General features: G+C 40.3%; 1 protein-coding gene and 3 pseudogenes across 4 annotated transcripts; 3 read left to right on the top strand and 1 right to left on the bottom strand.

The window, feature by feature from the left end:
• Nucleotides 1-251: 251 nt before the first annotated feature.
• Nucleotides 252-1,495, top strand: LOC143607152 (alcohol dehydrogenase 2-like; annotated as a pseudogene). The gene is made up of 4 exons (XR_013148896.1): nucleotides 252-289; nucleotides 371-782; nucleotides 890-1,129; nucleotides 1,220-1,495. The product of XR_013148896.1 is annotated as an alcohol dehydrogenase 2-like (transcript).
• Nucleotides 1,496-5,845: 4,350 nt separating this feature from the next.
• Nucleotides 5,846-8,434, top strand: LOC143607149 (alcohol dehydrogenase 1-like; annotated as a pseudogene). The gene is made up of 7 exons (XR_013148895.1): nucleotides 5,846-5,907; nucleotides 5,997-6,139; nucleotides 6,780-6,817; nucleotides 6,903-7,313; nucleotides 7,419-7,658; nucleotides 7,759-7,922; nucleotides 8,324-8,434. The product of XR_013148895.1 is annotated as an alcohol dehydrogenase 1-like (transcript).
• Nucleotides 8,435-10,057: 1,623 nt separating this feature from the next.
• LOC143607148 (alcohol dehydrogenase 1-like) lies at nucleotides 10,058-12,276 on the top strand (annotated as a pseudogene). Its single transcript, XR_013148894.1, has 7 exons — nucleotides 10,058-10,327; nucleotides 10,400-10,540; nucleotides 10,795-10,832; nucleotides 10,922-11,333; nucleotides 11,411-11,650; nucleotides 11,744-11,897; nucleotides 12,161-12,276. The product of XR_013148894.1 is annotated as an alcohol dehydrogenase 1-like (transcript).
• Nucleotides 12,277-13,401: 1,125 nt separating this feature from the next.
• LOC143607150 (calcium-dependent protein kinase SK5-like) lies at nucleotides 13,402-27,210 on the bottom strand. The gene is made up of 7 exons (XM_077082697.1): nucleotides 27,189-27,210; nucleotides 26,814-26,999; nucleotides 25,948-26,100; nucleotides 25,766-25,881; nucleotides 24,905-25,072; nucleotides 24,190-24,414; nucleotides 13,402-13,653 (listed from the first exon to the last, which is right to left on the bottom strand). The coding sequence occupies exons 1-7, from the start codon at nucleotides 27,208-27,210 to the stop codon at nucleotides 13,510-13,512; spliced, it is 1,014 nt and encodes a 337-aa protein (XP_076938812.1). The 3' UTR covers nucleotides 13,402-13,509.
• Between the last annotated feature and the right edge of the window lie 271 nt (nucleotides 27,211-27,481).

Here is a 27,481-nt window from a genome sequence, read left to right as displayed (position 1 = left end):
GCTTATGTTATAAAACAGAGCGCTAAAGAGAAATGAAACTCTTTTGGTTTTATATTTAACTTATCCATCTAACTAAATTAACTTATTCATCTAAATAAATGTGAAGTGGATATTATAATAAAAATGAATACGAAACAACTTTTCTTTTGAATGAGGCCTTGGAATTTTTATTCGTTTTAGGCCATCAAAATAGTTGGGCCGCCATTGGGTTTTGGATACGTGTGCTATAAACAGCTTTGTTAACTTTGCAGTCTTTGTTTCCACGTATTCCTGGACATTAAGGCGTCGGGTATGTATGTTTATATACGAAAAAACCTTTTGAATTAACTACTTTTATTAAATACGTAATACGGTTAGGACTCGGTTACAGGATGGTTGAGAGCATAGGAAATGACGTGGGGGCACGGGTCAAACCCGGGGACGTGGTGATGCCACTCTACTTAGGTGAATGTGGTGAATGCCTGAATTGCAAATCGGGAAATACTAATATTTGTCATGTTTACCCTGTCCGCTTTGATGGTCTCATGTGCGATGGCACATCAAGAATATCGGTTGCATCGACTAGGGAAACCGTGTACCAACAATTTAGTTGCTCCACATGGTCCGAGTACACGGTCATTGATGTCAACTATGTGATCAAGGTTGACCCTAGGGTGCCTCTTCCCCATGTCAGTTTACTCTCATGTGGCTTCACTACCGGACTTGGTGCACCATGGAAGGAAGCCACGGTCCCTAAGGGCTCTTCGGTTGCGGTTTTCGGCCTTGGTGCTGTTGGTCTAGGGGTACATACTTTAAATTTTTTTTGTATAACCTTTTTATGCTATAAAAATAAATGTAGTTAATTTTTTTTTGTTAATCATCATTACATTATCCGTCAGGTACATGTAAGGTAATAAAAGGAGCACAAATGCAAGGGGCGTCGAAGATAATAGGCATTGACATAAACGAAAAGAAAGCAGCAATAGGAGAGGTTTTTGGGATGACGGATTTCATCAACCCTCAAAACCATCCCGACAGACCAGTCTCGGATTTGGTGAAAGATATGACAAAGGGGCTAGGTGTCGACTACTCCTTCGAGTGCCCCGGAGTCACTTCCTTGTTGAATGAATCCCTTGAGGCTTCTAAAATTGTACACTCACTTAAAACAACCCAAACTTATTTAACTTTGATTGATTCTTAATTATTACCTTTTATAAACATAATATTTAACAAATGGCAGGGAATAGGTACAGCTATAGCAATTGGAGCTGGGCTAGATTCGAACTGGACCATAAGAACCTCAGCCCTAATGAGGGGTTGGACTTTGAAGGGTTCGGTAATGGGTGGTGTCAAAATCAAATCTCAATCAAATCTCCCTATTATACTCGGCAAATGCATTAATCAAGAGTTAGAGGTGGATAAGCTTTTGACACATGAAATAAATTTGGAAAACATAAAAGAAGCCTTCGAGATATTGAAGAAACAAGACTGCCTCAAGATTCTTATCAACTTTTAATCACAGTAAATCCTCAATATTGTAAAACCAACAACTTACCAACCATATCAGCGCATGTTTTGTAAACAACTTGGTTCCCTTGTAATTCCTAAGATGGTTCACTCTGTTACCTTCTATATAAGGGTGGCAAACCCAATCCAAATTGGTTGTTTTGGGTCAAGATGGATAAACTTTAAAAGTAAAATGAATTAGGATGGATCATAAAAATTCTACAAGTGAGTCAGGATGGGTTGTAAATATACAAGTGAGTTTCATTTATAGGTTAAAATGGGTCAAAACAAAATATCCAAGTTATCCAAAATTTATCTATTTCAAAATACCCAAACTATCATGTGCGAAACAAAACTTATCCGAAACCCAAAAAACGATCAAAACGAAACAAAAACCCCGAACTGACTAAAACGAAACAAAAACGAAACTGAACCGAATTAGAAAAACGACCAAAACGAAAAAAACGAAATGAAACCGAAAAACTGACCAAATCGAAACAAAAAAAGCGAAATGCAACCGAAAAGCTAACCAAAACTAAACAAAAACACCGAATCGACCAAACCGAAACAAAACTGAATCGAAATAGAAAACCGCCAAAACGAAACAAAAAAACCGATATGAAACCGAAAATTTGACCAAAACGAAACAAAAAAAAAGCGAAATGCAACTGAAAAGCGGATCAAAACAAAACAAAAACACCGAACCGACCAAAATGAAACAAAACACCGAATCGACCGAAACAAAACAAAAAAAAACAAAACGAAACTGAACCAAAATAGAAAAATGACCAAAACGAAACAAAAAAAAAAGCGAAATGCAACTGAAACCTGACCAAAACAAAACAAAAACACTGAACCGACCAAAGCGAAACAAACAAACCGAAACGAAACTGAACCGAAATAGAAAAACGACCGAAACGAAACAAAAAAACCGAATTGAAACTGAAAACTGACCAAAAGGAAACATAAAAAAACTAAATGCAATTTAAAATCCGGACCAAAACGAATCAAAAACACCGAACCGACAAACGAAACAAAAAAACTGAAACGAAACTAAACCGGAATTGAAAAACGACCAAAACGATACAAAAAACCGATATAAAACCGAAAAACTGGCCAATAAAAAACAAAAATAAAAAGCCAAACGCAATCAAAAAGCTTACCAAAACGAAACAAAAAAACTGAAACGTAGCCGACCAAAATAAAACAAATGAATCGAAACGAAACAAAAAAAACGAAATGAAACCGAAAAAACTGAATAAAACAAAACAACATTGAAACCGAAAAAACCGAGAAATCATAACCAAAATCATTGAAACTGAGCAGATACCGAAACCGACCGAAATGAAAAAAAGACAAAACCGAACCGAAAAAAACCCCGAAAAACTCGAAATTGAACCGGAATAATTTTTTTTTATGAACGAGGAGGATGGGGGAAACATTTAGTTATTTTACATTTTACGTTTTTTATTTATATTTTGAGTTATTATTTTTTTAATAGTTTTTTTGAATATTTTTTTGAGGGGTTTTTAAAACCCATTGTATGTCAACCTTCATTTGGGTCAAGATGGGTTAGTTTTATCCATCTTGACCCATATCCATCCTAACCCTCTATTTTAAAAATCCATCCTAACCCCATATCCATCCTGACCCATACCCATCTTGACCCATCACCCAAATCCAACCCAACCCACTCCTATTGCCACCTCTATTAATATCAATACACTATTATTTCGAAACTCGTTTGGTTCCAAGGAACCACCCATTTGTTAGGTGGATCCGCCTCTGATCAACACCTAATATAGATTAGTTTTCTCTTCAAGTTTTCCTATCATATATATATACATCTTATTGTACCACATTATAATACACATCAAATTAATGAAATCTTCATTTTTCTCTTTATATCTCTTTCTCATATTCTTTAGCTATTAGGTTTGTTTCACAACATATATAAAGTTCTACCATAGACCCATATTAAAGACCTAAATATTAAAGGAAAATACCATAAAAAACCAACATACTTTCTGTTTTTGTTCGCTAAAGTCCCTTAACAATTTTTTGCATGTTAAAGTCTCTCAACATGTTAAATTTGAACAAAAATGTGACATAACTTATAAAAACATTTGAGTATATAAATAATATTCTTTTTCCTGGTTGATAATTCTGACACATCTCAAGAACCTATTACGAATCCTCAATTTTGCAATGGAATTGTTTACTCAAGATCACATGGTGTGAGTTTTTTCTTTTGATGGTGGATCACATATATTATTACAATTACATCACAAGTATCATTGCATCAAAATGGAGCACTATGAATCTGAATTATTTACGGTGCGTTGCTGCAAGCTAGAACATGTTAAAGTATTGGTTATAGTATTAGGAATTTAGAATGATTTACCAATCATCTTAATTCAAGTTTCGTAAAAAAAGTAAAATAAAAAAATAGAAAGAAAACATAATGGAGTTAACAGTATAATATTTTTTTGATTAATTAGGGATGGATTGGTTTGGATATGGGCTATGAAGTTTGTGTGGGATGTTGAACTCAATTGCTATGCTCGATGTCACTGTTCAGAGTTCTTGTCAATTCCGGTTTTCACATTGTATTAAATGGAACCCTAAAAGAATTTGATAATTTTAACTTTTTTAGTCATATTTAATCAAAACAACGAGGCTTTGATGGGTTCCGCATATGAGTTAGATGTTTAAAAGCCACATATACACTTTCCCATATATATTACATAAGAAAAAATAACACATAAGCAAAAAAAATAAGTTTCATATTGTTTTTATGAGTCATGTCACATTTTTGTTCAAATTTAACATGTTGAGGGACTTTAACGTGCAAAAAATTATTGAGAGACTTTAACGAGCAAAAGCAGAAAATATGTTGGTTTTTTATGGTATTTTCCCAAATATTAATTATAAGTTTGGTTTGCCTCGTAGCCGAACCAAACCCAACCAAGTCATTCACACTTCTAGCTTTCAGATTCTCACTAATTCGTGCATGTATTTATTAGTTGGGTTATCAGTTTATAACTAAGTATGGCAAATATTTGATGGTTATCTTTATTTCATCTGTATTTATAAGTGATTTCCTTGCGCACGTTTCGCGGCAAATTTAATAAGATAAAATCCAGGCATTACAGCAACGAGTTACCGTGAATCTGATTGGTATCAGCTATATTCGTTACGTGCCGGAACTAAACCTAAAAAATAAATTTGTCAAATTAACATATTTTTAATACAAAAAACCAAATTAAAAATTAAAAATAAACCTAGGTGTTAGTAAACCTAAATACAAGTTCATCAAATTACGTTCGTTACGGTGCCAGAAGTAAACCTAAATATAAGTTATAAGTTCATCAGTTATTCAGTTTAACATATAATATCTAAAACGACACTTATTTGGTCAGTAAAACACGAGCGTTACGACGGTGAGTCAACGCAAATTGTGTCAATATCGGTACATTCATTATGGTATAGACAACGTTAGCAAAACCTAAGCATTATGGTAGCGAATCAACGCGAATTCGATCAGCATCGGCTACCTTCGTTACGTATAAACAAGGAACAGAAGTACACTATTTCTAAGAATAAAAGAAAACTATAAAAAAAAAATGAAAAACCATTAGTACCAGACAAATTTTGTTTGAAAGGTGGTTTATTATTATTAAAACACTCCTAGCAAAAAGCTAGAACATGAAGAAAAAAAGTTACAAGCACAATAATAGATTCTTACGACACTCGGTCCTAGCAGTTTTTGTTCCTTGTACTATATCAAAGGTATGCGGAATGTAAAATATCATTAAAAAACATAAGCTTGGTGTGCAAATGTTTTTGTGAACTAATTCATTCCCGAATCACCATAGAATCCACCGAGTGACAAATATAGTTAAACCCGATCAAGTATTTTTTTTGATTTTGAACTTTTAGAGCTTCCAACCAGTCCATCATTTTACCTGGACTAGAACCGTCACTGAAGAAAGACCAAGCCTCGACACAATAAGATGCCAAATTCGACCGACTTGCCATCGGCATCAGCACAGACAATTAATAATTGATATCTCGACCAGGTTGGGTGGGTCTACTACTATTTTTGGTCGTATGGCATTATTGAAGACATGTTGCATGTTGGCCTTTATTCATTGACTAATGGCTGCTTATATTTCCTGCGGCCTAATTTGACTTGTACATAACCAGACACAAAGGTGTACCCCGTCTACAACTTGATATAATAATTGAGAAAAAGTCCCAAATATTAATTTGAAAATATTATATAACACCTACATGACGTCACTTGCATACAATCTATATATTGACACCATTGAATAACTTCAATCTTTGTATATCTTATCACAATCCTATCTTTCAACACTATGGCACACAAGACACCACATGTTATTACTTGCAAAGGTACATACTTTTGATCTTTTCACGTTCTTATATATTTGAAACACTATTAACTTAACAAAGTTATGGGTAACTACAAAATGGTGGTGCAGCCGCTGTGGTAAGGGAAGCGGGCGGAGCAATCACGGTGGAGGAGATACATGTGGACCCACCAAAAGCCACAGAAGTTAGGATCAAGATGTTGTGTGCTAGCATTTGCCATACGGACATCCTATATTGCAATGGGAAACCTATCGTATGTCTATTCACATCAAGTTTATTTATAACCATGTTTTTATAACCGGACTGGTTGTTTAACTAGTTGTCTTACTGGTTCACTAATCAAATCTGTCTAATTGATTCACAATTTAAAAAAAAAAACAAGAAGACCGGAAAATGTCATTAATAATTTCAAATTAATATATTTAATTAATTATAATTTTAAGCATAATGCGAAACTTGTAAGTCCCAAAATCGACGGATCTAAACGATAAACTTAGATAAATCTGTGTTATAGGAGTGTGGAAAGCAACTATAACACCCGATCTTAGATCGGTTGAAGAAAAGATGAATCGAGAGAGAACACGTGTAAAAGATGTAATATTATTTCCTGAGCATTTAGGAGTTCTAGGTGACATGACTAGCTGGTTTATTTTTTTGTAAGGACTTGCAATGTTAACAAAATATGAAGTCGGAAGTGCTAGATGAGCCAGCAAACGAAATTTGAAAATAAAAATATTTTCTTTAATATAATCCAACCATCCGGTCTTGTTCGCTGATTCAACCGGCACAACCGGTTATGTAACCAGTTTCTGCTCTAATCAATCGGTTCGATCTAGTTTTGAAAGCAATGTTTTCGAATTTGCGTGCTTTTAACAGTTTTGTTAACTTTGCAGCCCTTGTTTCCACGTATTACTGGACATGAAGGCGTCGGGTACGTATGTTTATATACGAGAAAAAAAACCTTTTGAATTAACTACTTTTATTAAATACATAACGCGGTTAGGACTCGTTTGCAGGATGGTTGAGAGCATAGGAGAAGATGTGGGGGCTCGGGTCAAACCTGGGGACGTGGTGATGCCACTCTACTTAGGTGAATGTGGTGAATGCCTGAATTGCAAATCAGGAAAGACTAATATTTGTCATGTTTACCCTATTCGCTTTGATGGTCTCATGCGCGATGGCACATCAAGAACGTCGGTTGCATCGACTGGGGAAACCGTGTACCATCACTTTAGTTGCTCCACATGGTCCGAGTACACGGTCGTTGATGTCAACTATGTGATGAAGGTTGACCCTAGGGTGCCTTTTCCCCATGCCAGTTTACTCTCATGTGGCTTCACTACCGACTTGGTGCACCATGGAAGGAAGCCACGGTCTCTAAGGGCTCTTCGGTTGCGGTTTTCGGCCTTGGTGTTGTTGGTCTAGGGGTACATACTTTGAAGTTTAATCGTATAACTTTTTATGATATAAAAATAAATGTAATTATTACATTATCCGTCATAGTAAAACCATAAATCAAAAACACCTGCCAGGTAATAAAGGGCGCGGAAATGCAAGGGGCGTCGAAGATAATAGGCATTGACATAAACGAAAAGAAAGAAGCAATAGGAGAGGCGTTTGGGATGACGGATTTCATCAACCCTAAAGACCATCCTGACAAACCAGTCTCGGATTTGGTAAAAGATATGACAAACGGGCTAGGTGTCGACTACTCATTCGAGTGCTCTGGAGTCACACCCTTGTTGAATGAAGCCCTCGAAGCCTCCAAAATTGTACACTCAAGACAACCCATATTTGTTAATTTAGATAATTTATTTAATTACCATTATAAACATACATTTAACAAGTTGTAACTATATGGGCCTGTGACAGGGGATAGGTACCGTACCACTGTAGCAATCGGAGCTGGGCTTGAGACGAACTGGGCCATAAGAAACAGAACACTATTATCCGGACGGACTTTGAAGGGTTCGTTAATGGGTGGAGTCAAACCCCAATCTGATCTCCCTCTTATATTCGACAAATATATTAATAAGGTGACACAATATTTACATTGAGTATTTCGGATCCCATTAAAAAATTAACCCTCCCACTTTTTATTGTTTGGTTTATTATAGTAATATTTTAAAATGTGATTTTTTTAATGACAAATTTCGGGTATTTTTTTTAACTTACACCTGGCGACCTTTGGTTGTTTAAGAGACATTGTCTGTGTCACTGGGTCACTAGCTCCAAGACATGATATAAGCTTTAAAGTTTTTATTACACCATTATAAAAAATAAATTATTATTATTATAATAGTAACATTATTTTTTATTTTGAAACAAAGACTATGTTTTTTATTCCTGTGTTTAAATCCTTTCTAATTATACTTTTGATAAGTTTTAAAACTATGAACTATTCTTATAATGTAGTTAACGCTTTGTATTTTATCAGGAGTTTGAGGTGGATAAGCTTTTGACACATGAAATAAAGTTGGAAAACATAAAAGAAGCCTTTGAGATATTGAAGAAACAAGACTGCCTCAAGATTCTTATCAATTTTTAACTACAATAAATCCTCAATATTGTGATGTCCAATATATTTATGTTCAGTAATATTTCAATTGCCTTCTTTTTTAATAAATATGAAGCTATTTGGTGATTTTTTATCACTTGTCTTCAAGTTATTTTGAACAATTAATAAATAAGTACTCACTAAATATTAACTAACGTTCATATATATTTTTCATGTCACTTAAGTATAATATTCCTTTTAGAATTTATTCAAAAATTCATTACATTTGAACATTTGATTTAATAGAGTTCGCTAACTTTTTAGAGAAAAAACGAGATATCTTGACGGCTTGCACAGCAGCTGTCTTGGTCGACCAACTGTATCCTCCTTCCTCTCCCCCCTCAAAACCACCCACTCTTCAACGCTCTTGAAGATGCTCTTCACGAGCTTTCATATCCATTTCAGCCCTATCAAGGCGTTTCTTCATGGTCACACAAGAGTGCTGAAGATCCCCTAGGCAGGAAATGGTATAAAACAGTTCTAGGATTTGTGTATATTTTAACATTATGTATAACAATATGACCATAGTTCTACAAATAAAATGTTGTGTATGTATATTAATAACATGTGTAACAATATGAGTATTGTTCTACAAATAAAATGTTGAAAATTATGTTACGATTTATAAACAAATTAATGATGATGCAAATTCATGTCATTGGTATTACTTTCATCATTAGATAATAATTGGTTGTTAAATATGGAACTAGATGTTGTTGCCTGTTGCGGCGAATTCAGATGTAAATTATAGTCAAGAGTACTTGTGAATATTGGAGAGGATTAACGCTATAGACCGTGACTTCATAATAGTTGACAAAACTTGACCAAAAAAAAAAAAAAAAACTTATTACCTGTGCCCTATGGTTCTGCAAACAAAAACTTGCTTAGTCGTATGTAGAGTTCGAAGTTCGTAGTTACTTGATTGGATGAATTAATCGTATATCTAAAACATATGCCCTTAATACTAATAATAAATTTTGACTATAACTGTTGACTAGATATAACACATATACAAAATATACGATTAATGTGCGTCTAATAACTATAAATATGATTCCGTCTGCTACATTATAGATTGATACCGTAGAATTTCGATTTTTGTATATCTTCTCACAAACCAATCTTCAACATTATGACACAATATCCCACATGTTATTACTTGTAAAGGTACGTCATTGTTATCTTTTCATATTCTTGAATATTTGAAAGCTATGCCAACAAAGTTGCAGTCTCTAAGGATTCTTCGGTTGTGGATTTTGGTCTTGGGGTGCATACTTTAATATTTTTAATATTATAATTGTACAATCTTTTATATTGTAAAAACAGTTTTTTGTTATGTAATTTAGCTATGAGAAAAACATGTTTCAGGTAATAAAAGTAGCACAAATGCTAGGGGCGTGACAATAATAGGCGTGAACTTAAACGAAAAGAAAGCAAAAATAGGAGAGATTTTTGGGATGACGGATTTCATAAACCCTCAAAACCATCCTGAAAACCTGTCTCGGATTTGGTTCTATGATATGAATCCTATGAGAAATGTTCTATAAAATAGCACCTTATAATTTATTTAAGTTACATAAAACTAACATGACTTGACTGGGTTTAGGTTCTTCTCCATTGAAGAATTTTGGGCTTGACAAATGGCTTGCTAATTTTTCATTCTCTCTCTTTTTTTTTTCTTTTGAATGGATGCTTGAGAAAAATTCATGGCCTGCTCCCAAAAATTATTTTATAGTTAAAAAGCTATAAATATGATATCAACTGCTAGCATTATAGACTGACACCATCAAATTACATTTTTTATTTGTATATCTTCCCACAAACCAATATCTTCATTCTTCAACACTATGTCACAAATGAACCCACATGATATTACTTGCAAAGGTACGTTACTGTTACATTTTCATTGTTCTTGATCAATACTTGAAAACAATGTTAACAAGTTGTGTGGTGCAGCTGCCGTGGTAAGGGCAGGTGGAGCAATCGCGGTGGAGGAGATACGGGTTGATCCACCAAAAGCAATGGAAGTTAGGATCAAGATGTTGTGTGCTGAGTATTTGCCACACTGACATTTTATGTTGCAATGGGGTACCTACTGTATGTCCATCACCTTAATCTTTCAACTATTTGCAAAGTTTTTAAAACAATGTTTTAATAACCAGACCAAACCAGTTGCCTTGTTAGTTTTAGAAACCGCCTTACATCGTAAACATTTTTTTAAAAATGGATGACATGGTATGAATGTACACATGTAAAGTTAAAACTAATGTGGTCTAACAAATCGACAACGTCTAGTTTTGAAAACAGTTGTTTTGGATTCATGTGTTTTAATGGTTTTGTTAACGTTGCAGCCATTGTTTCCACGTATTCCTGGACATGAAGGTGTCGGGTATGTATCTTGTATATGCTAAATTGCTAACAGCAGATCGGCTAGCTATTTTGATTTAATATATAACACGGTAGGGCCACTCGGTGCAGGATGGTTGAGAGCATAGGAGAAGACGTGGGGACACGGGTCAAACCCGGGGATGTGGTGATGCCACTCTACTTAGGTGAATGTGGTGAATGCTTGAATTGCAAATCAGGAAAAACTAATATTTGTCATGTTTACCCTATTCGCTTTGATGGTCTCATGCACGATGGCAAATCAAGAATGTCGGTTGCATCGACTGGTGAAACCGTGTACCATCACTTTAGTTACTCCACATGGTCCGAGTACACGGTCATTGATGTCAACTATGTGATGAAGGTTGACCCTAGGGTGCCTTTTCCCCATGCCAGTTTACTCTCATGTGGCTTCACTACCGGACTTGGTGCACCATGGAAGGAAGCCACGGTCCCTAAGGGCTCTTCGGTTGCGGTTTTTGGCCTTGGTGTTGTTGGTCTTGGGGTACATATACTTTAATATTATAATTGTGCAATCTTTTATATTGTAAAAAACAAGTTTTTGTTAATGTCATGTTTTAGGTAATAAAAGGAGCACAAATGCAAGGGGCGTCGAAGATAATAGGCATTGACATAAACGAAAAGAAAGCAGCTATAGGGGAGGTTTTTGGGATGACGGATTTCATCAACCCTCAAAACCATCCCGACAAACTGGTCTTGGATTTGGTGAAAGATATGACAAAGGGGCTAGGTGTCGACTACTCCTTTGAGTGCTCCGGAGTCACATCCTTGTTGAATGAAGCCCTTGAGGCTTCTAAAATTGTACACTCACTAAACACAAACATAGCTTATTAATTTTCATTGTTTCTTAATTACCTTTATAATTTTATTTAACAAATGTCACTAATGTGGTAGGGAATAGGTACAACTGTAGCAATTGGAGCTGGGCCTGATTCGAACTGGGCCATAAGAAGCAGGGCCCTAATGAGGGGACGGACTTTGAAGGGTTCGATGATGGGTGGTATCAAAACCAAATCTGATCTCCCTATTATACTCAACAAATGTATTATTAAGGTGACACACATACACAATGCCATGATTATAATAGTAACATGAATCGGCATGAAGCATCTTAATGATTATGTTTTAGAGACATGCTGAATGATTCAGAGGCTAACTTTTAATCAGATCTCTTATTGACTTAGCACAAGATTGCCCAAACAACCCCTTCAATGTTATTCTAATCCTAGTGTTTAATTCCTTGCTAGTCATACTTTTAATAAGTGTTAAAAATATGAATTATTCTTACAATGTAGTTTACTCTTTGTATTTATCAAGAGTTAGAGGTGGATAAGCTTTTGACACATGAAATAAATTTGGAAAACATAAAAGAAGCCTTCGAGATATTGAAGAAACAAGACTGCCTCAAGATTCTTATCAACTTTTAATTTCAATAACTTCTCAATATTGGAATGTATTATTTGATATATGTTTATCATTTGTAATAAATAATAAATGCAAAAATATAAACCCATATTTTCATTAAAACATAGATAATTTTAGAGACATCAAATATCATGTTGACCTGCTCAACCTCTCTCTCCCTCTACATTACCTCTTCTTTCCGAGTTTAATAAATGAAAGAATAGAAGAGAAAAGAAATTAAGGAGAAAAATAAAATGAGGGAAATAATATAATTTGATTTCGTATTTTAGAGTTTGAAAAAGGAAAAGAAATTAAATATTTTTTAAGAAAGATAGGAGGGGAGATTTTTTAAAAAAGTGGGGGTAAAAATATAATTTAATTTCATGCCCATCGTAATACATTTAACATGCTCTGGTGATAAATATACTTGTTATGATCAATAATCAATTTATCAATACACACTCATGTCAGTCATTATTTTATTGCTCATTGGATAATAAGTGGCTATGTGACATGAAATGAGATATTGGAGACCAAAGTAACATTATCCATCACAAATAAACAAGTTGTTTATTTCAATCAATGTGTGAGGATAGAATAAGTTCCAAGACAAGTCATACTCATGCATATTATTTGGTAATAAATGATAATATATAATTTAAAAAAGTCTTATCTAAAATGAAAATGGGTAAAATAGATTAAACAATTTATAGTACAATATTTAGACAATCAAACTTGATAATGTTTAAAACTCAAAAAAAAATGAGCAACCCGAAATTTGAAATTGGCTTACTAAAAGCTCAAAAACCAAGCCAAGATTAAACAAGTTTGAGCCCCCGTTGGAATATATTTAGCAAAGAGCTCGAGCTTAAACAACTACTTACGAGTCAGCTCTCTTATTTTAAAGAGGCGGATAATATGTCAAACCATCGTATGTAGACAATAATGACATCCTAATTTAGACTTTAAAAACAGTTGACCATTGACCCTCCATCTTATAAAAAAAATAAAAGATAAGAACACTCTATAATGACATCCTAATTTAGACTTTAAAAACAGTTGACCGTTGACCCTCCATTTTATAAAAAAAGATATGAACACAAAGTGACAAAACAGTGCAGCAGCCAAAACCAAAGACCAAGTCATATTTCAAAGTCAAAGCTTAATATATAAGTTTAAATCCATAGTTAGTTCTTCAATCTGACCAAAACCAACATCATCCAACTGATTGATTGATTAGTAAAATTATGAGTTTGTTAGGGACTTTTTTCTTCAGTCTGCGGCGGTATGACTCCCAAAGCTTTACCTAGATTAAGATTGCTCCTCATTGTTCGCCTCCCAATTCCACCGTTACCCTTCCTCATCATTGCAGCAAATTCCCCATAATCAATCTGTCCATCCTGCATCAAACATGTTTAATTTATGTCAATTTGGGTTATTATATTTTATTCACAATACATCGACCGGTCAAAGTAAGGTGGCAAAATTGAGTTTTGTAATGAGTCATAATGGATGATTCTTAGTACGGGTTGGATTGTGTTGACCCATTCGTTTTTTGCGTGAATTTAAGGACTTTTTATAAGTTTCATGTTTTTAAGATGTGATTATATAACAGGGTAAACTACAAAAAAAATTATTGATTAAAACCAAGATTAAACACAACCAAAATCGACTCGTAACTAAGTAAATTGATTAAAACTGTCGCATATAAATAATAGTAAAGAGAAAAAAATAAATGAGGTTGGGTTTTAGGTCAAAACAGATTGGGTTGACCCGAGAATAAATTTTGTTCATTTGTAGTTTCAGAATAAATTAATGCATCATTTTTTTAACAAGTCAAATTTAGATCTTATAAACATTGTCAACTGATAAGTGTACAGGGTGACAAATTTACTATTTTAACCTTGTGAATGAAATCATGAAAGCTTATGAAGAAACACTAACCGAACCCCGGGCAGATTACTGGTAACCTGGGGGTTAGATAGATGTTTCCCACGAGGGGTTAGACCCTGAGAAGATGGTTCTTCTGATAACCTGCAAAACAGACACCGTGAGCTCGTCACTGAGAATGGGGGGGGGGGTTCCTCCTTGTGACCACCCTCCGGCGTAAGAATCAGACTAGATTGCTCTTTAAATATAAGTGTATATTAAGAGATTGCTAGAGCAGATATCAGGTATAATATGATGATAATATGTTAAGATATGATGAGATAAGATGGTCATACCATTTGTGGTATTTATAGCCGAAGGTAGGTTTCCAAGGAGGTGTGGCCGGCTGCAACAGTGTTCCTGTTCCACCAACAGTGGCCTACGCACGTGCCCTGCTGGTAGTTGGTGGGTAGGCAGCGGCTGATAGTGACCAGGCCTGCTGTGTACTATTCCTTTTCTACCAACTGCCGGCTACGCACGTGGTATGGCAGTAGTTGGTGAGTAGGCAGCGGCTAATAGTGACATAGTATAGGAGCATGCTGCTCGCCATACTGTGTCGATAAGCTGTCGTATCTTTAGTCAGATCTTTTTCCCATACCTCGTCAGGTACAGTACAGAAGATCTTCCCGTATCGTACGGACTGGCTTATTTGGGCGGGAGTATTCCCCCTCCCGCCCTTGTGCGGGATTGTTCCCGGCTTTGCTCATTCCCTCAGGTGACACTGAGTGATTGAGAGCTAAGTGCCTTGTGCGTGTAGCCTTGCTGCGCGGGTGGCCTTCCCTGATGGCTTGTATCCGAAGCTGCGGGAACAGGCGGAGTCCTTCACCATCGGGAGGCATTTCCTGCGGGACCAGCTTGCGTACTGCGCGTAAGGACGTCACGTCTCTGAGCATGGTTGGTCCTGCGGATCCAGTTGGTTTCTGCGCAGACGTCCCTCTTCAAGGTGAGTCTTGCGGGTCCAACTGGGCTCTGCTGGGACCTACCTCTTCAAGTCCCCCCAGTCCAATGTTCTTCTCATGAGTGTTTAATAAAGTGAGGTGAACTTTTGGACTTAAGCAGAGGGTTTTGAAAAGGGTTTTTTAAGGTTTTCCATGGGGATTCCTCCCGCGGAAGTCCTTGTCACTTGCAGAAATTCCCGAGTTTCCTGCTTGGTCTTTGGGTATGATGCGGGTAGGTCTGTAACCTCCTCGCAAGTCAGGAGCGTTGAGTCCCACTTGTGTGGATTCTCCATGAGGTTTTGGTAGTTTTGAACATAGTGATCAATTATGTTAAAACCACCAATTCCATCCTGGAGCTTCAAACAACGTAGTTCTCGACGTTCCCGCTATGCGGGGATGTTATTTCCGTTTCGCAAGCATTGCCCAGAAGATCCTTCTTGGTTTCAATTCCCAGCGGAGCGCTAGGTATGTGAAGGGTTTTGCCTTAACACTGTACCCGCGCTCGTCTTACGGTTACTTTACTTCCAAGGTATTCCTGGCGTCAATTCCCTGCGGGTGCTAGGTATGTGAAGGGTTTTGCCTTTACACTGTACCCGCACCCGTCTTATAGTTACTTGGTTGCCGAGGTATACTTGGCTTCAATTCCCTGCGGGTGCTAGGTATGTGAAGGGTTTTGCCTTAACACTGTACCCGCATCCGTCTTACGATTACTTGTTCGCCAAGGTTTTCTTGGCTTCAATTCCCTGCGGGTGCTAGGTATGTGAAGGGTTTTGCCTTTACACTGTACCCGCATCCGTCTTACGGTTACTTGTTCGCCAAGGTTTACTTGGCTTCAATTCCCTGCGGGTGCTAGGTATGTGAAGGGTTTTGCCTTTACACTGTACCCGCATCCGTCTTACGGTTACTTGTTCGCCAAGGTTTACTTGGCTTCAATTCCCTGCGGGTGCTAGGTATGTGAAGGGTTTTGCCTTTACACTGTACCCGCATCCGTCTTACGGTTACTTGTTCGCCAAGGTTTACTTGGCTTCAATTCCCTGCGGGTGCTAGGTATGTGAAGGGTTTTGCCTTAACACTGTACCCGCATCCGTCTTACGGTTACTTGTTTGCCAAGGTTTTCTTGGCTTCAATTCCCTGCGGGTGCTAGGTATGTGAAGGGTTTTGCCTTAACACTGTACCCGCCTCCGTCTTACGGTTACTTGTTTGCCAAGGTAAGGGGTATTTTCCCGCTTACTTTTTAATCTTTTTGAATTTTGAATTTTGAAATTCGAAGAGTTGGTGGAAAGAAGAACAGTCCAAAACTCTGAAACGTCGTGCGACGGTTTCTTCTGACTGTGTCAGATCGTGCAGGAAGTTATGGTGACGTGACAGTACATGGTCATTCCAGACGCTTTTTCAGGCGCGTGGGCGCGATTTTTCGGGCGCGTGGCCGCGAAATTAATGGTATGCGTCCTGTCAACAGCTGTTGCCGGCTTGCTTTTTGCCACGTGTCATAGTTTCATTGCACCTTCGTTTTCTCTCTCTTCCGCATTAATTTCATCGCATTAATTGCGATTAGTATATAAAGGGGTAGAGGGCTCTTTGTAATCCACACTTTCACTCTTCTCTTCATCTTCTTTGTGATTTCCGGCGAATACTCACCTTTTCAGGCAAGCATTCTCCCGAAATCGTTTTCTTCTTCTCTTACAAGATGTCTCGTGATCTCGAATCTGCAGTCGATGACAAGAGTACTGCTGGCGAGTGCCAGTGTGCTCTGCCTGGCGATCTGTATCGGTACGTCGTCAGGAAGTTCATGCTCGAGTCTCTCGAGCCTGAGTTTCCTGAACCCCACCAGACGGTGTACGATGCCCCCAGAGGCAAGATCGGGGTATATGCTGCATTCTTTGTCTATGGGAATCTTAGGTTCCCATTGACAAAGTTTGTTTACCGTGTCCTTGAGAGGCACGGTGTTCATTTGACCGAGTTGCACCCCATGGCGATCGCCAAGATTCGCCACTTCGAGTGGGTGTGCCGGATTTTGGGCGTTGAGCCCTATGTTGACCGCCTGATGACCTTCTACACTTGGAGGTGCATCCAGGGGTGGTACACGTTGACAACCCGGATTAAGGGTTTAAAGATCTGCGCGACCGAGCGCAGTCTTCGCTCGTGGAAGCGGGAGTTCTTCTTCATATCCGCTCGCGCCATCCCCATTGCCATGAAATTCAAGAACGGGCAAGCACTTCCCGGCCTTCACGCCTCCAACTACCAGGAGGCGGAATGGTTTGCGAAGATATCTCGGGTCCAATCCCCGGTTTACCGGTTTGCGGAGTCCGGGATGGTGATGCTGGGGATGAGCCGAGTGTGGAAGGCTGCCGATGCGCAAAAGATCCCAATCGTCCTCGAATACGGTTCGAACTCTGTTCCTTACGGTATGCTTTCTTTCTTTTTGTTGATTTAGAATTTTTTCTAACTTTTTTCCTGTTTATTTCAGAGGGGAACGACCTGCAGTCGCTCCTGAACCCGCGGGAGGCTGATGGTCCCGTCCGGATGGGTACTCGCGCTCTAGACGAGAACGAGTTGCCCATCCTAGAACAAACGGCGGATCGGTTCGTGGAGGTCTATCCGCTAGGCCATGAGATCCTTAGCGCCCGTCGGCCAGGTAAGGCGCTCTTCGACCCTCGACCCCTCAATGTTGAAACCTCTGCTGGAATTCCTCTAATCGTATGTTCTGATGAGGAATCCGCAGATGGTCCTCCGTTGGTGCGGAAGAAGAAGGCTGCCGGCGGGAAGGGGAAGGAGAAGGTGGCCTCCACAGCCGATCCAGCGCCTCGGTCTGACTCGGAGACCAAGAGCGAAGAGGTGGCGGGGAATCCCGGTGGTGACAAGATCACCATTCCGGAGGCTGTGACAACTGTCACCTCCGGAGAGCCAAAGAAGACGACGGTGACCGGCGCAAAGAGGCCGGCTCCATCGGGTCCGTCCCCGCCTCTCCGTACCTTCAGGCTCAAGAAAACCCGTAAGTACAACTTCCTTTAGCTTTTATCTTCATAGTTTGATATCGTTAAACACTTATCTTCTTTACGCAGGCGTGGATGTTGACGCATTCCAGGGTGGAGCGCAGAGGAGTACCTCTCCGCCAATGACGGTAGGCTTGGTCAGCCTACCTGAGGCGTCGACCCAGGCGCCTGCGCCTGCTTCCGCTGGTTCAGTTGCTCACTCCTTTGAGCCGACTGTTCCAGCTGAGATGACGTCACCGCCGGCTGTGAGTGCTATTTTTACAGCATCTTTCACCGAGCCGGCGGTTACTTTTGCTGCGGAATCCGCGGCGGCGACCGCGGCGCCTGCTATCATGCCCCCGTCATCGGCCAAGATGGCCGATCCATCAGGTACGCATGGGGCTTCTCGCCAATCTCTGCCACCTTCCCATCTGCCTGACCTCTTGGATGGATTTCCTTTGGGTTCAGGTGATGGGTTCGGCGGCTATCGGCCTGTAATTGACCCTACAGGTGCGTAGGGTTCTTTTGGCCCATTTTATATATATATTTTCTTTATCATATTTTCCTAACTGCTTTGTTTTTTGCAGTGTCGGATTCCAATGAAGTGTATGTTCCACGATGGAACATTCGCCGAGGAACAACCCTTCGCACCCCTGTGGAGTGCGTGGAGTGGGCTCGTCACGCTGCTCCCATGGGTGCGTTGGGGGAAGCCATGGCTAGCTACCAGGAGGGTAGGCTTAGCAATGAGCTTCGGGTTCTCCTGGCCCGGATGCAGCCGCGCGTCGAGCTGCTTTGTCGTGAAAACGACAAGTTAAAAGCAGCTCGCGTTAAGGAAGTAGCTCAGGCGCGGGCTGTCCGGGAGGAGAACCAAAAACTTACCGCAGTGGCTGCGGAGAAGGAGAAGGCCTTCAAGGCCCTCGAGGTTGAAGTTCAGGCTCGACTTGAGGCCCGTTCCAAGGCTGCCCAAGCTGTTAATGAACAGCTTCGGCTGGCTAAGGAAACTGCAAGGAACGCAACCGAGAGGGCCACCAAGGCTGAAGCTGTTGCTGAGCCTCTACGCGTGGAGAATGAAGAACTTAAAGCCAAATTAGAGGCTCTCCAGCAGGCTCATGATGCCTTGGCGATGGAAGACGCCAAAAAGCTCCAAGAAATCCTGGACCAGAGGGGGGTGCTTGACCATACTGAGCGTAAGCTGAAGGGCGTCGAAGAGGCTGCGGCTAAAGAAGTGTTGCTTGCCAACCTCAACAAGAGTGAAGCCGATCGCGCCCGTAACGAAGCTCAAGCTGCCCTCCAAGAAGCCCTGGTTGCCAAGGAATGGCTTCTTCGAGAAGCGTTGTCTCAGGTATGTTTTTCATGTCTTTACGCTTTTCTTTGTAAATAGAAAAGGTTTTGATACTTGTATATTTTCTTTTGTAGGTTGTGCATCGGGTCTTTGCTGAGACCTCTTACGATGATGCTATGAGCGCAGCCCTCAACGCTTCTCACAAGGATGGGGAAAAGGTCGGCTTCCTGCTTGGTCTAGGGTTCGTTGAGAAAGGCATCCCGCCTTCCAACTTCCCTTTGTACAATGTTGATACTGAAGCTGTTTACGACCAAGCAGTGAATCAGTACGCCGCCTTCCCGCATCCGGTGGTGGAGAAGGTGAATGAAGTTGCTGCTGCTGCTGATGATGGGCTAGCTATCCTTAAGGCTTTCCTTGAACTGCCACGCTCTACTGACGGTGCTGGTCCAAGTGGAAGTGGCCCTGAAGCCTGATCCTGAAGATCCCTTCCCACTGCTAGGATAGATTTAGCTTGTATAGATTTATTTTCTTGTAGGCGGGTAGTTACCCGGCCATTCTTGTAATGAATCATTGTGAAATATAAATCTTTTTGCGGGTAAGACCGCTACTTTCGTTGGGTTCCTTGCTTTGTAAACGTTGTATGACTTGTATACTTTAGTTTAAATTAGCAATTTTCCAAGTGTTTAGAATAAGTTAACCTTTGAACGTGGTAGATAGGTGTGAAGTTTTGCTTCCTCTTCCGTGATTGTGCGGGTAGGACCGTCACTTGCACGTAGTAGGATGGCTAAACTTTACCATCTGACCTGCGTGTAGGTTTTCCTCATCTTTTGAGGATAAGTTAACCTTTGAACGTGGTAGATAGGTGTGAAGTTTTGCTTCCTCTTCCGTGATTGTGCGGGTAGGACCGTCACTTGCACGTAGTAGGATGGCTAAACTTTACCATCTGACCTGCGTGTAGGTTTTCCTCATCCTTTTGAGGATAAGTTAACCTTTGAACGTGGTAGATAGGTGTGAAGTTTTGCTTCCTCTTCCGTGATTGTGCGGGTAGGACCGTCACTTGCACGTAGTAGGATGGCTAAACTTTACCATCTGACCTGCGTGTAGGTTTTCCTTATCCTTTGAGGATAAGTTAACCTTTGAACGTGGTAGATAGGTGTGAAGTTTTGCTTCCTCTTCCGTGATTGTGCGGGTAGGACCGTCACTTGCACGTAGTAGGATGGCTAAACTTTACCATCTGACCTGCGTGTAGGTTTTCCTCATCCTTTTGAGGATAAGTTAACCTTTGAACGTGGTAGATAGGTGTGAAGTTTTGCTTCCTCTTCCGTGATTGTGCGGGTAGGACCGTCACTTGCACGTAGTAGGATGGCTAAACTTTACCATCTGACCTGCGTGTAGGTTTTCCTCATCCTTTTGAGGATAAGTTAACCTTTGAACGTGGTAGATAGGTGTGAAGTTTTGCTTCCTCTTCCGTGATTGTGCGGGTAGGACCGTCACTTGCACGTAGTAGGATGGCTAAACTTTACCATCTGACCTGCGTGTAGGTTTTCCTTATCCTTTTGTTAGAAATTCTGTTTTGAACCTTTCGACGCGCGGTTGTCAATAGGTTAGTGTTCAGTTCCCTTTTTCATGATTCATGCGGATAGACCGGCACTTTCATTTAATGGGACTGAACTTTTCCCCTTCAACTGACCTGCGTGAAGGTTTGTCGTTTTTTGGGTTTATGCGGGTTTTGCCGCCTTCCCCACGCAACGACTTTCCACGTAATTATGCGGTGAAAACCGGCATATCCGTGTTGAATAAATTAACCGTTCGACGCGCGGTTGTCAATAGGTTAGTGTTCAGTTCCCTTTTTCATGATTCATGCGGATAGACCGGCACTTTCATTTAATGGGACTGAACTTTTCCCCTTCAACTAACCTGCGTGAAGGTTTGTCGTTTTTTGGGTTTATGCGGGTTTTGCCGCCTTCCCCACGCAACGACTTCACGTAATTATGCGGTGAAAACCGGCATATCCGTGTTGATAGTTCATAAAAATGTAAAATCATCAGCGTCAATGTTTTAAGGAGAATCGTTTCCATTAGAAGTGGCTCTTGGCCTTTTCTTTACAAATTTGGAATTGATTTACATGCAAACTGTGTAAATGAGCTCCCTTCCATGTTGTTGGGATGGGAGTGCCATCGAGCCGATACGCACCTGGTTCGGGATCTCGTTCTTTACGCAGCATGTAGTCTCCATATTGAAGCTGGAATTTTATTCGTGTTTTCCCATGCTGGGGTTCTACACGCATCAGCCTGCTCAGCGTTCATTGCGCCACGAGGTGCGCGAGCGTCCCATCTCTGACGAATGCCTCGACCATGTCCTTTACGTCTATGCATTCTTCGGTGTTGTGGCCTTTTGTCCTGTGAAATTCACAGTATTTGCTCCGATCAGCATTGTGGCGATGTCGGATTATTTGAGGCTTTGGCCATGGGAGCTCCTCGGTGGCGAATATCTCGGTGACACTTTTGGTGAGCGGCGTCCATCTGGAGTTCTTGTTTGACTGTACGTTATCCCTTCCGCCTAACCGATGCTGCAGGCCAGATGAGGTGTCAAAGTTTACCCTTGACTGCCAATTGCCTAGCTTCCGCTTTTTGTTTAATCGGGCGGTAAGGACGTTGTCTTCCCTTGTTTTCTGGGTGTAGAGGTTTGTGCTCTGTGGGAGATCTCTACCCAGTTGCTTCTCCGTTTCCGCGAAGCGTTTAGCTGCTGTCATGATGGCATCCCATGTGGATGGCATGCCATCTTTACCCGTTAAGGTGCGGATGAGCTCTGGGTCGTTCGCGCCCTGAATAAAGGCAGCGCGAACAAGATCTTCGCTAATGTTACCCAGACTTAGCTTCTTCGAGTTGAAGCGAGTGATGAAGTCTAGCAAAGATTCATCTTTCTCTCGAATGCATTTGAGGATTGTCCATTGCTCCTCGGTATACTTTCTTTGCTGGCTAAAGTGTTGGCTAAACTTCTGTTGGAAGTCAGCCCAGTCGTAGATGTGGTTGACCGGTAGACGATCGAACCACGCTCTAGCAGCCCCCACAAGCGTCATTTGGAACATGTAACACCACGTAGGTTCCGTCCAACTACTGACGGTTGCCCCCGCTATAAACCTGTTCAAATGATCGTCTGGATCAGATATACCATCATATGTGCCTATGCTGGACATTTGTTTGGCACTTTTTGGGGCAATTGCTTCTGCAATGTCCCTTGCAAATTTGGACGTTCCCACATTTGCAACGTTTGGTCTGAATGTTTTGGAGAAGTCACGTGGACTTCCACCTGTGTTTTTTGGTTTGTAGGCTTCTCCAAAATGCCTTCTCGGTTGGGAATCCGTTTCCTTACGCTTCCCTTTTGCCCTATGGCGAGGGTTCGCGTCGGAGTCGGATTCCTCCGAGTCATCCAAGTAATCTTCGAATTCGTCAGCCTGTTGGACGGAACGCAAGCGTTCGTCCAACTCAGCTTGGAATTCCCTCTGACATGCCTCCGCCCATGCCTTAACTTCATCGAGTGTTTGGCGGGGGAGTCTTGTTCGTTTCTCTAACTGGGCATCGGTGAATCCCAGTGAGCGATTATTTACTGCACTTGCCCCAGCTTGGGTAGCTGGGGTAGTGTTCGTAAAATTTACTTCACTTGCCCCGGCTTGGGTAGCCGGGGTAGTGTTTGTAAAAACTGTGTTGCCGGTATTCCCCCCAGTAGCTGGGGTTGTGGTTACCGGAATTTCTTTAACCATCTTAAAAGTTTGAAAAAACTGGAGAAAAATGTTCTAGCTTTATGCACGGATGGCGCCAATGAAGAAACACTAACCGAACCCCGGGCAGATTACTGGTAACCTGGGGGTTAGATAGATGTTTCCCACGAGGGGTTAGACCCTGAGAAGATGGTTCTTCTGATAACCTGCAAAACAGACACCGTGAGCTCGTCACTGAGAAGGGGGGGGGGGGTTCCTCCTTGTGACCACCCTCCGGCGTGAGAATCAGACTAGATTGCTCTTTAAATATAAGTGTATATTAAGAGATTGCTAGAGCAGATATCAGGTATAATATGATGATAATATGTTAAGATATGATGAGATAAGATGGTCATACCATTTGTGGTATTTATAGCCGAAGGTAGGTTTCCAAGGAGGTGTGGCCGGCTGCAACAGTGTTCCTGTTCCACCAACAGTGGCCTACGCACGTGCCCTGCTGGTAGTTGGTGGGTAGGCAGCGGCTGATAGTGACCAGGCCTGCTGTGTACTATTCCTTTTCTACCAACTGCCGGCTACGCACGTGGTATGGCAGTAGTTGGTGAGTAGGCAGCGGCTAATAGTGACATAGTATAGGAGCATGTTGCTCGCCATACTGTGTCGATAAGCTGTCGTATCTTTAGTCAGATCTTTTTCCCATACCTCGTCAGGTACAGTACAGAAGATCTTCCCGTATCGTACGGACTGGCTTATTTGGGCGGGAGTATTCCCCCTCCCGCCCTTGTGCGGGATTGTTCCCGGCTTTGCTCATTCCCTCAGGTGACACTGAGTGATTGAGAGCTAAGTGCCTTGTGCGTGTAGCCTTGCTGCGCGGGTGGCCTTCCCTGATGGCTTGTATCCGAAGCTGCGGGAACAGGCGGAGTCCTTCACCATCGGGAGGCATTTCCTGCGGGACCAGCTTGCGTACTGCGCGTAAGGACGTCACGTCTCTGAGCATGGTTGGTCCTGCGGATCCAGTTGGTTTCTGCGCAGACGTCCCTCTTCAAGGTGAGTCTTGCGGGTCCAACTGGGCTCTGCTGGGACCTACCTCTTCAGCTTACATTATCTTGGTCGATTTCCTTGATTGTTTCATCGAGATGAACATCACCTAATCCCATTTCTTGGCACGCTTGTTGGAGCTCATCAATTGTAATGTAACCGCTTCCATCTTTGTCAAAGAATGAAAACGCGGACAAGAGGTTCTCTTCTCTCTCCAGTTTGTTCAAGTGTACAGTTGCAGCGATGAATTCACCATAGTCAATTGTTCCACTGTTGTCAATATCCGCCTGCAAGGTCAAAGATAAAAGTTAAAACATTTCCAGTAATTTAAAACATCAAATCATCATCATCATCATCGTACTCAGTATATCCCACCAATAGCAAAGCTATGGTAGGGTCTGAGGAGGGTAAGATGTAGACAGCCTTACCTCTACCCCATGGGGATAGAGAGGCTGCTTCCGGTGAGACCCCCGGCTCGATAGTAGTTTTGCATCAAGCCTTGGACATATTACATAAGGCACATAGCACTCAATCATCGGGACGCCGGCTGATTGGTGCATGTACCCTTGTCTTTCGGCTATCAACGCCACCACATGATGCTTGATTAACCTTCCATCACTTTTAATGTTATTTCACGAAATTAGTAAAATAACGTCAAAATTAGTGCAATTTTACTTTTGCCCACCCGAGGGTTCACACATATATACATTATATGCGCGCACCGCAAGCAGGGCACTATTTAAAACATCAAAAAGATCTCTAATAATATGCACTTACTGCCTCCATCAAGTCCTTTATCTCTGACTCCATAAGTTCCGAACCAACTCGTTTCAGACCCTCTTTCAGTTCATCAAAAGTAATTGAACCGCTGTTGTCTGTATCTATCATTTTGAATAACTCCTTCAATCCACCAATTTCTTCTTCTGAAAGCCTTTCCGCAATCACCTATGCATAACATACCGAGTCAGCGATACTTCCAACTTGTTTATGATAACATGTCATAATGCGTAGATTTAGTGTGGGCCAAAAAGTTTATTTAACAGGATAATATGTAAAATACTAAAATTAACAAACTTTAGTAAAAAGGAAGTGATTCAAACAATATAAGAAATATTCCATTGCATTCTCAAGTGTTTAATATTTAACATCATCGGATCACTATTTAATAATATTTTTTATAATCATAACTAACAAATTTTAATGAAAAAGACCCACAATTTTAATGAATCTAGAACAGATTCCCTTTTATATCAACTGGCCGAAACCCTTTTGGCACGTTATCCATTCTGACCCATCATACAAAAAGGGCCTTGCAGTCTTTATAATTTTGGAAAGAAACATATATGATAATTGATATAATGTATCGGTAACTAAACAACTTTATCTAAAAAGGGAACTTTAGGGAAACACCCGGAATCCTTTTGGCCCATCAAAATATATGCCACTTCAACCAATCATACCAAACGGACCACGGAATCCTATCATTTTCCAAAATAAACCTAAACAAAGACAACAATTTTATCTTTTGAAAAAAAAGAGAGAGAACCTGAACCTGACTGTGAAACCAATCATTTCTCAAAGAAAGTTAAACAAGATCATAAATCTAACTACTTTACCAAAACGTGAAAAGAAGCTTACCCGCAAAGCCATCTTATTGAGCTTGTTCATTGCAGAAAACTGTTTCAAACGCGATAATACTGCAGAATCAAGAGGCTTATCGGGTGCCATTTTGTCATCAACGATCCACGGATGGCCTGTTAAAAAAAACGATATCAATATTATCATTATAAATTACCTTTTTTAATAACAAGGTTACTCACATAGAACTTCATGAGCAGTAAGCCTTTTCTTAGGGTTTCTATCAAGCATTTTCCTTATAAGATCTTTAGCACTGTCTGTGATTGCAGGCCATGGCTCCGATTCAAAATCTAATTTTGCTTGTAGTATCTGACGGAAGATGCCCATTTCAGTTTCTGTAGATAAAAACACGTGTTAAAAAAAAAGTATATATTTTACTAAATTCAGACGGATTATGTTAAAAAAAAAGAAGAAATATACTAGGCTTGTAAACCAACATAACAAACACGAACGGGTATGTTCATGTTCATGTTCGTTAGTTTAACTTTAACCGAACAAACGATTAAACACACGAGGTACTCTTGTCAGGGTTCGTTCATTATAAAACGAGTGTTTTCATGTTTGTTTGTTAATAGCATAAACGAACGGTTCACGGATGTAAATGAACACAAACGAATGGACTAACTGAACAATGATGAACAAACATAATCGAGTGAATACCAATTAAAAGTAAATGTGAGCATCAATCTATTAGGCCTAAAAAATAATAAAACTACACTAAATTGTAATGGGTGATATTTTATTTTCATAGGACTAGACTAAGCTGTGATGGACCGAAAGAAATTATAATTATATGAAAGAATGAACTTATAAAATTTTAAAGTAAAGAACGTAAGCAAATGAAAATAAGCAAGCATAAACGAACATACACTCATGAACAGACGAGACATGTTTTATTCGTTCGTTTAACCAATAGAACAAAAAAATGTTTTTCATGTTCGTCCGTGTATAAAATAAAGGAACTTCATGCAGAACGGTTCACAAACAGTTCTCTGAACATTCGGTTTGTTTACAAGCCTACAAATTATAGCAAAGATTCAATATATACCAGCCCAAAAGGGAGGAACACCACTCAGTAAAATGTACAGAATAACCCCTGCGCTCCAAACATCAGATTCAGGCCCGTAATGCTTGCGTAAAACCTCCGGTGCAACATAATAAGGGCTCCCCACAACATCCCGAAACGTTTCACCTAAGTTTGGAAAAAAAACATGATTATATAATAAGCATGGTTCTTAGAAAGAATTCACAAGAATTACAAGATCAAGAAGAACTTGAAGAAGACCAATGCCTTTTTAAAGATTTAGATATTAGGTTTCTGAAAGAATCAGGTTTACTACCTGCCGAAACCGTCTTTAGGCCATATGATCCCAAAGTCAAGGCCGATTTTTCCTCTAAAACCTGGACCTGCTTTTTCTGTTACCCCTTTTCGATTGGCCTTTCATATCCGTTTCCCCCGCTCGTATAAGAGTTCTTTGATGTGACCGGATTCTCGTATTCACAAGTCATGCCCATGGTGTGGAGGGTTTTGGCAACAGTAGATCGTCTGAACAAAACCCATGGATTATCCATAGGTGTGCCTGAGATTGCCGCGACTTATAATCTTCGAACCCACAGATCCTTTCGCTATTGTCTTCAATCCAAGTCCAGCCGTGTTTATATAGTTCCCAAGGTGTCCGGTAGCGACCCTGATTGGAAAAAACATTTCTTCTTCGT

The sequence above is a fragment of the Bidens hawaiensis genome, unplaced genomic scaffold (genome assembly GCF_021521415.1).
Source record: "Bidens hawaiensis isolate Kalapana, Puna unplaced genomic scaffold, B.hawaiensis_p1.1 tig00079681_1, whole genome shotgun sequence".
Classification (NCBI taxonomy): domain Eukaryota; kingdom Viridiplantae; phylum Streptophyta; class Magnoliopsida; order Asterales; family Asteraceae; genus Bidens; species Bidens hawaiensis.
Note: the sequence above shows the minus strand (reverse complement) of the source record. Positions and strands in the feature narration are given on the sequence as shown.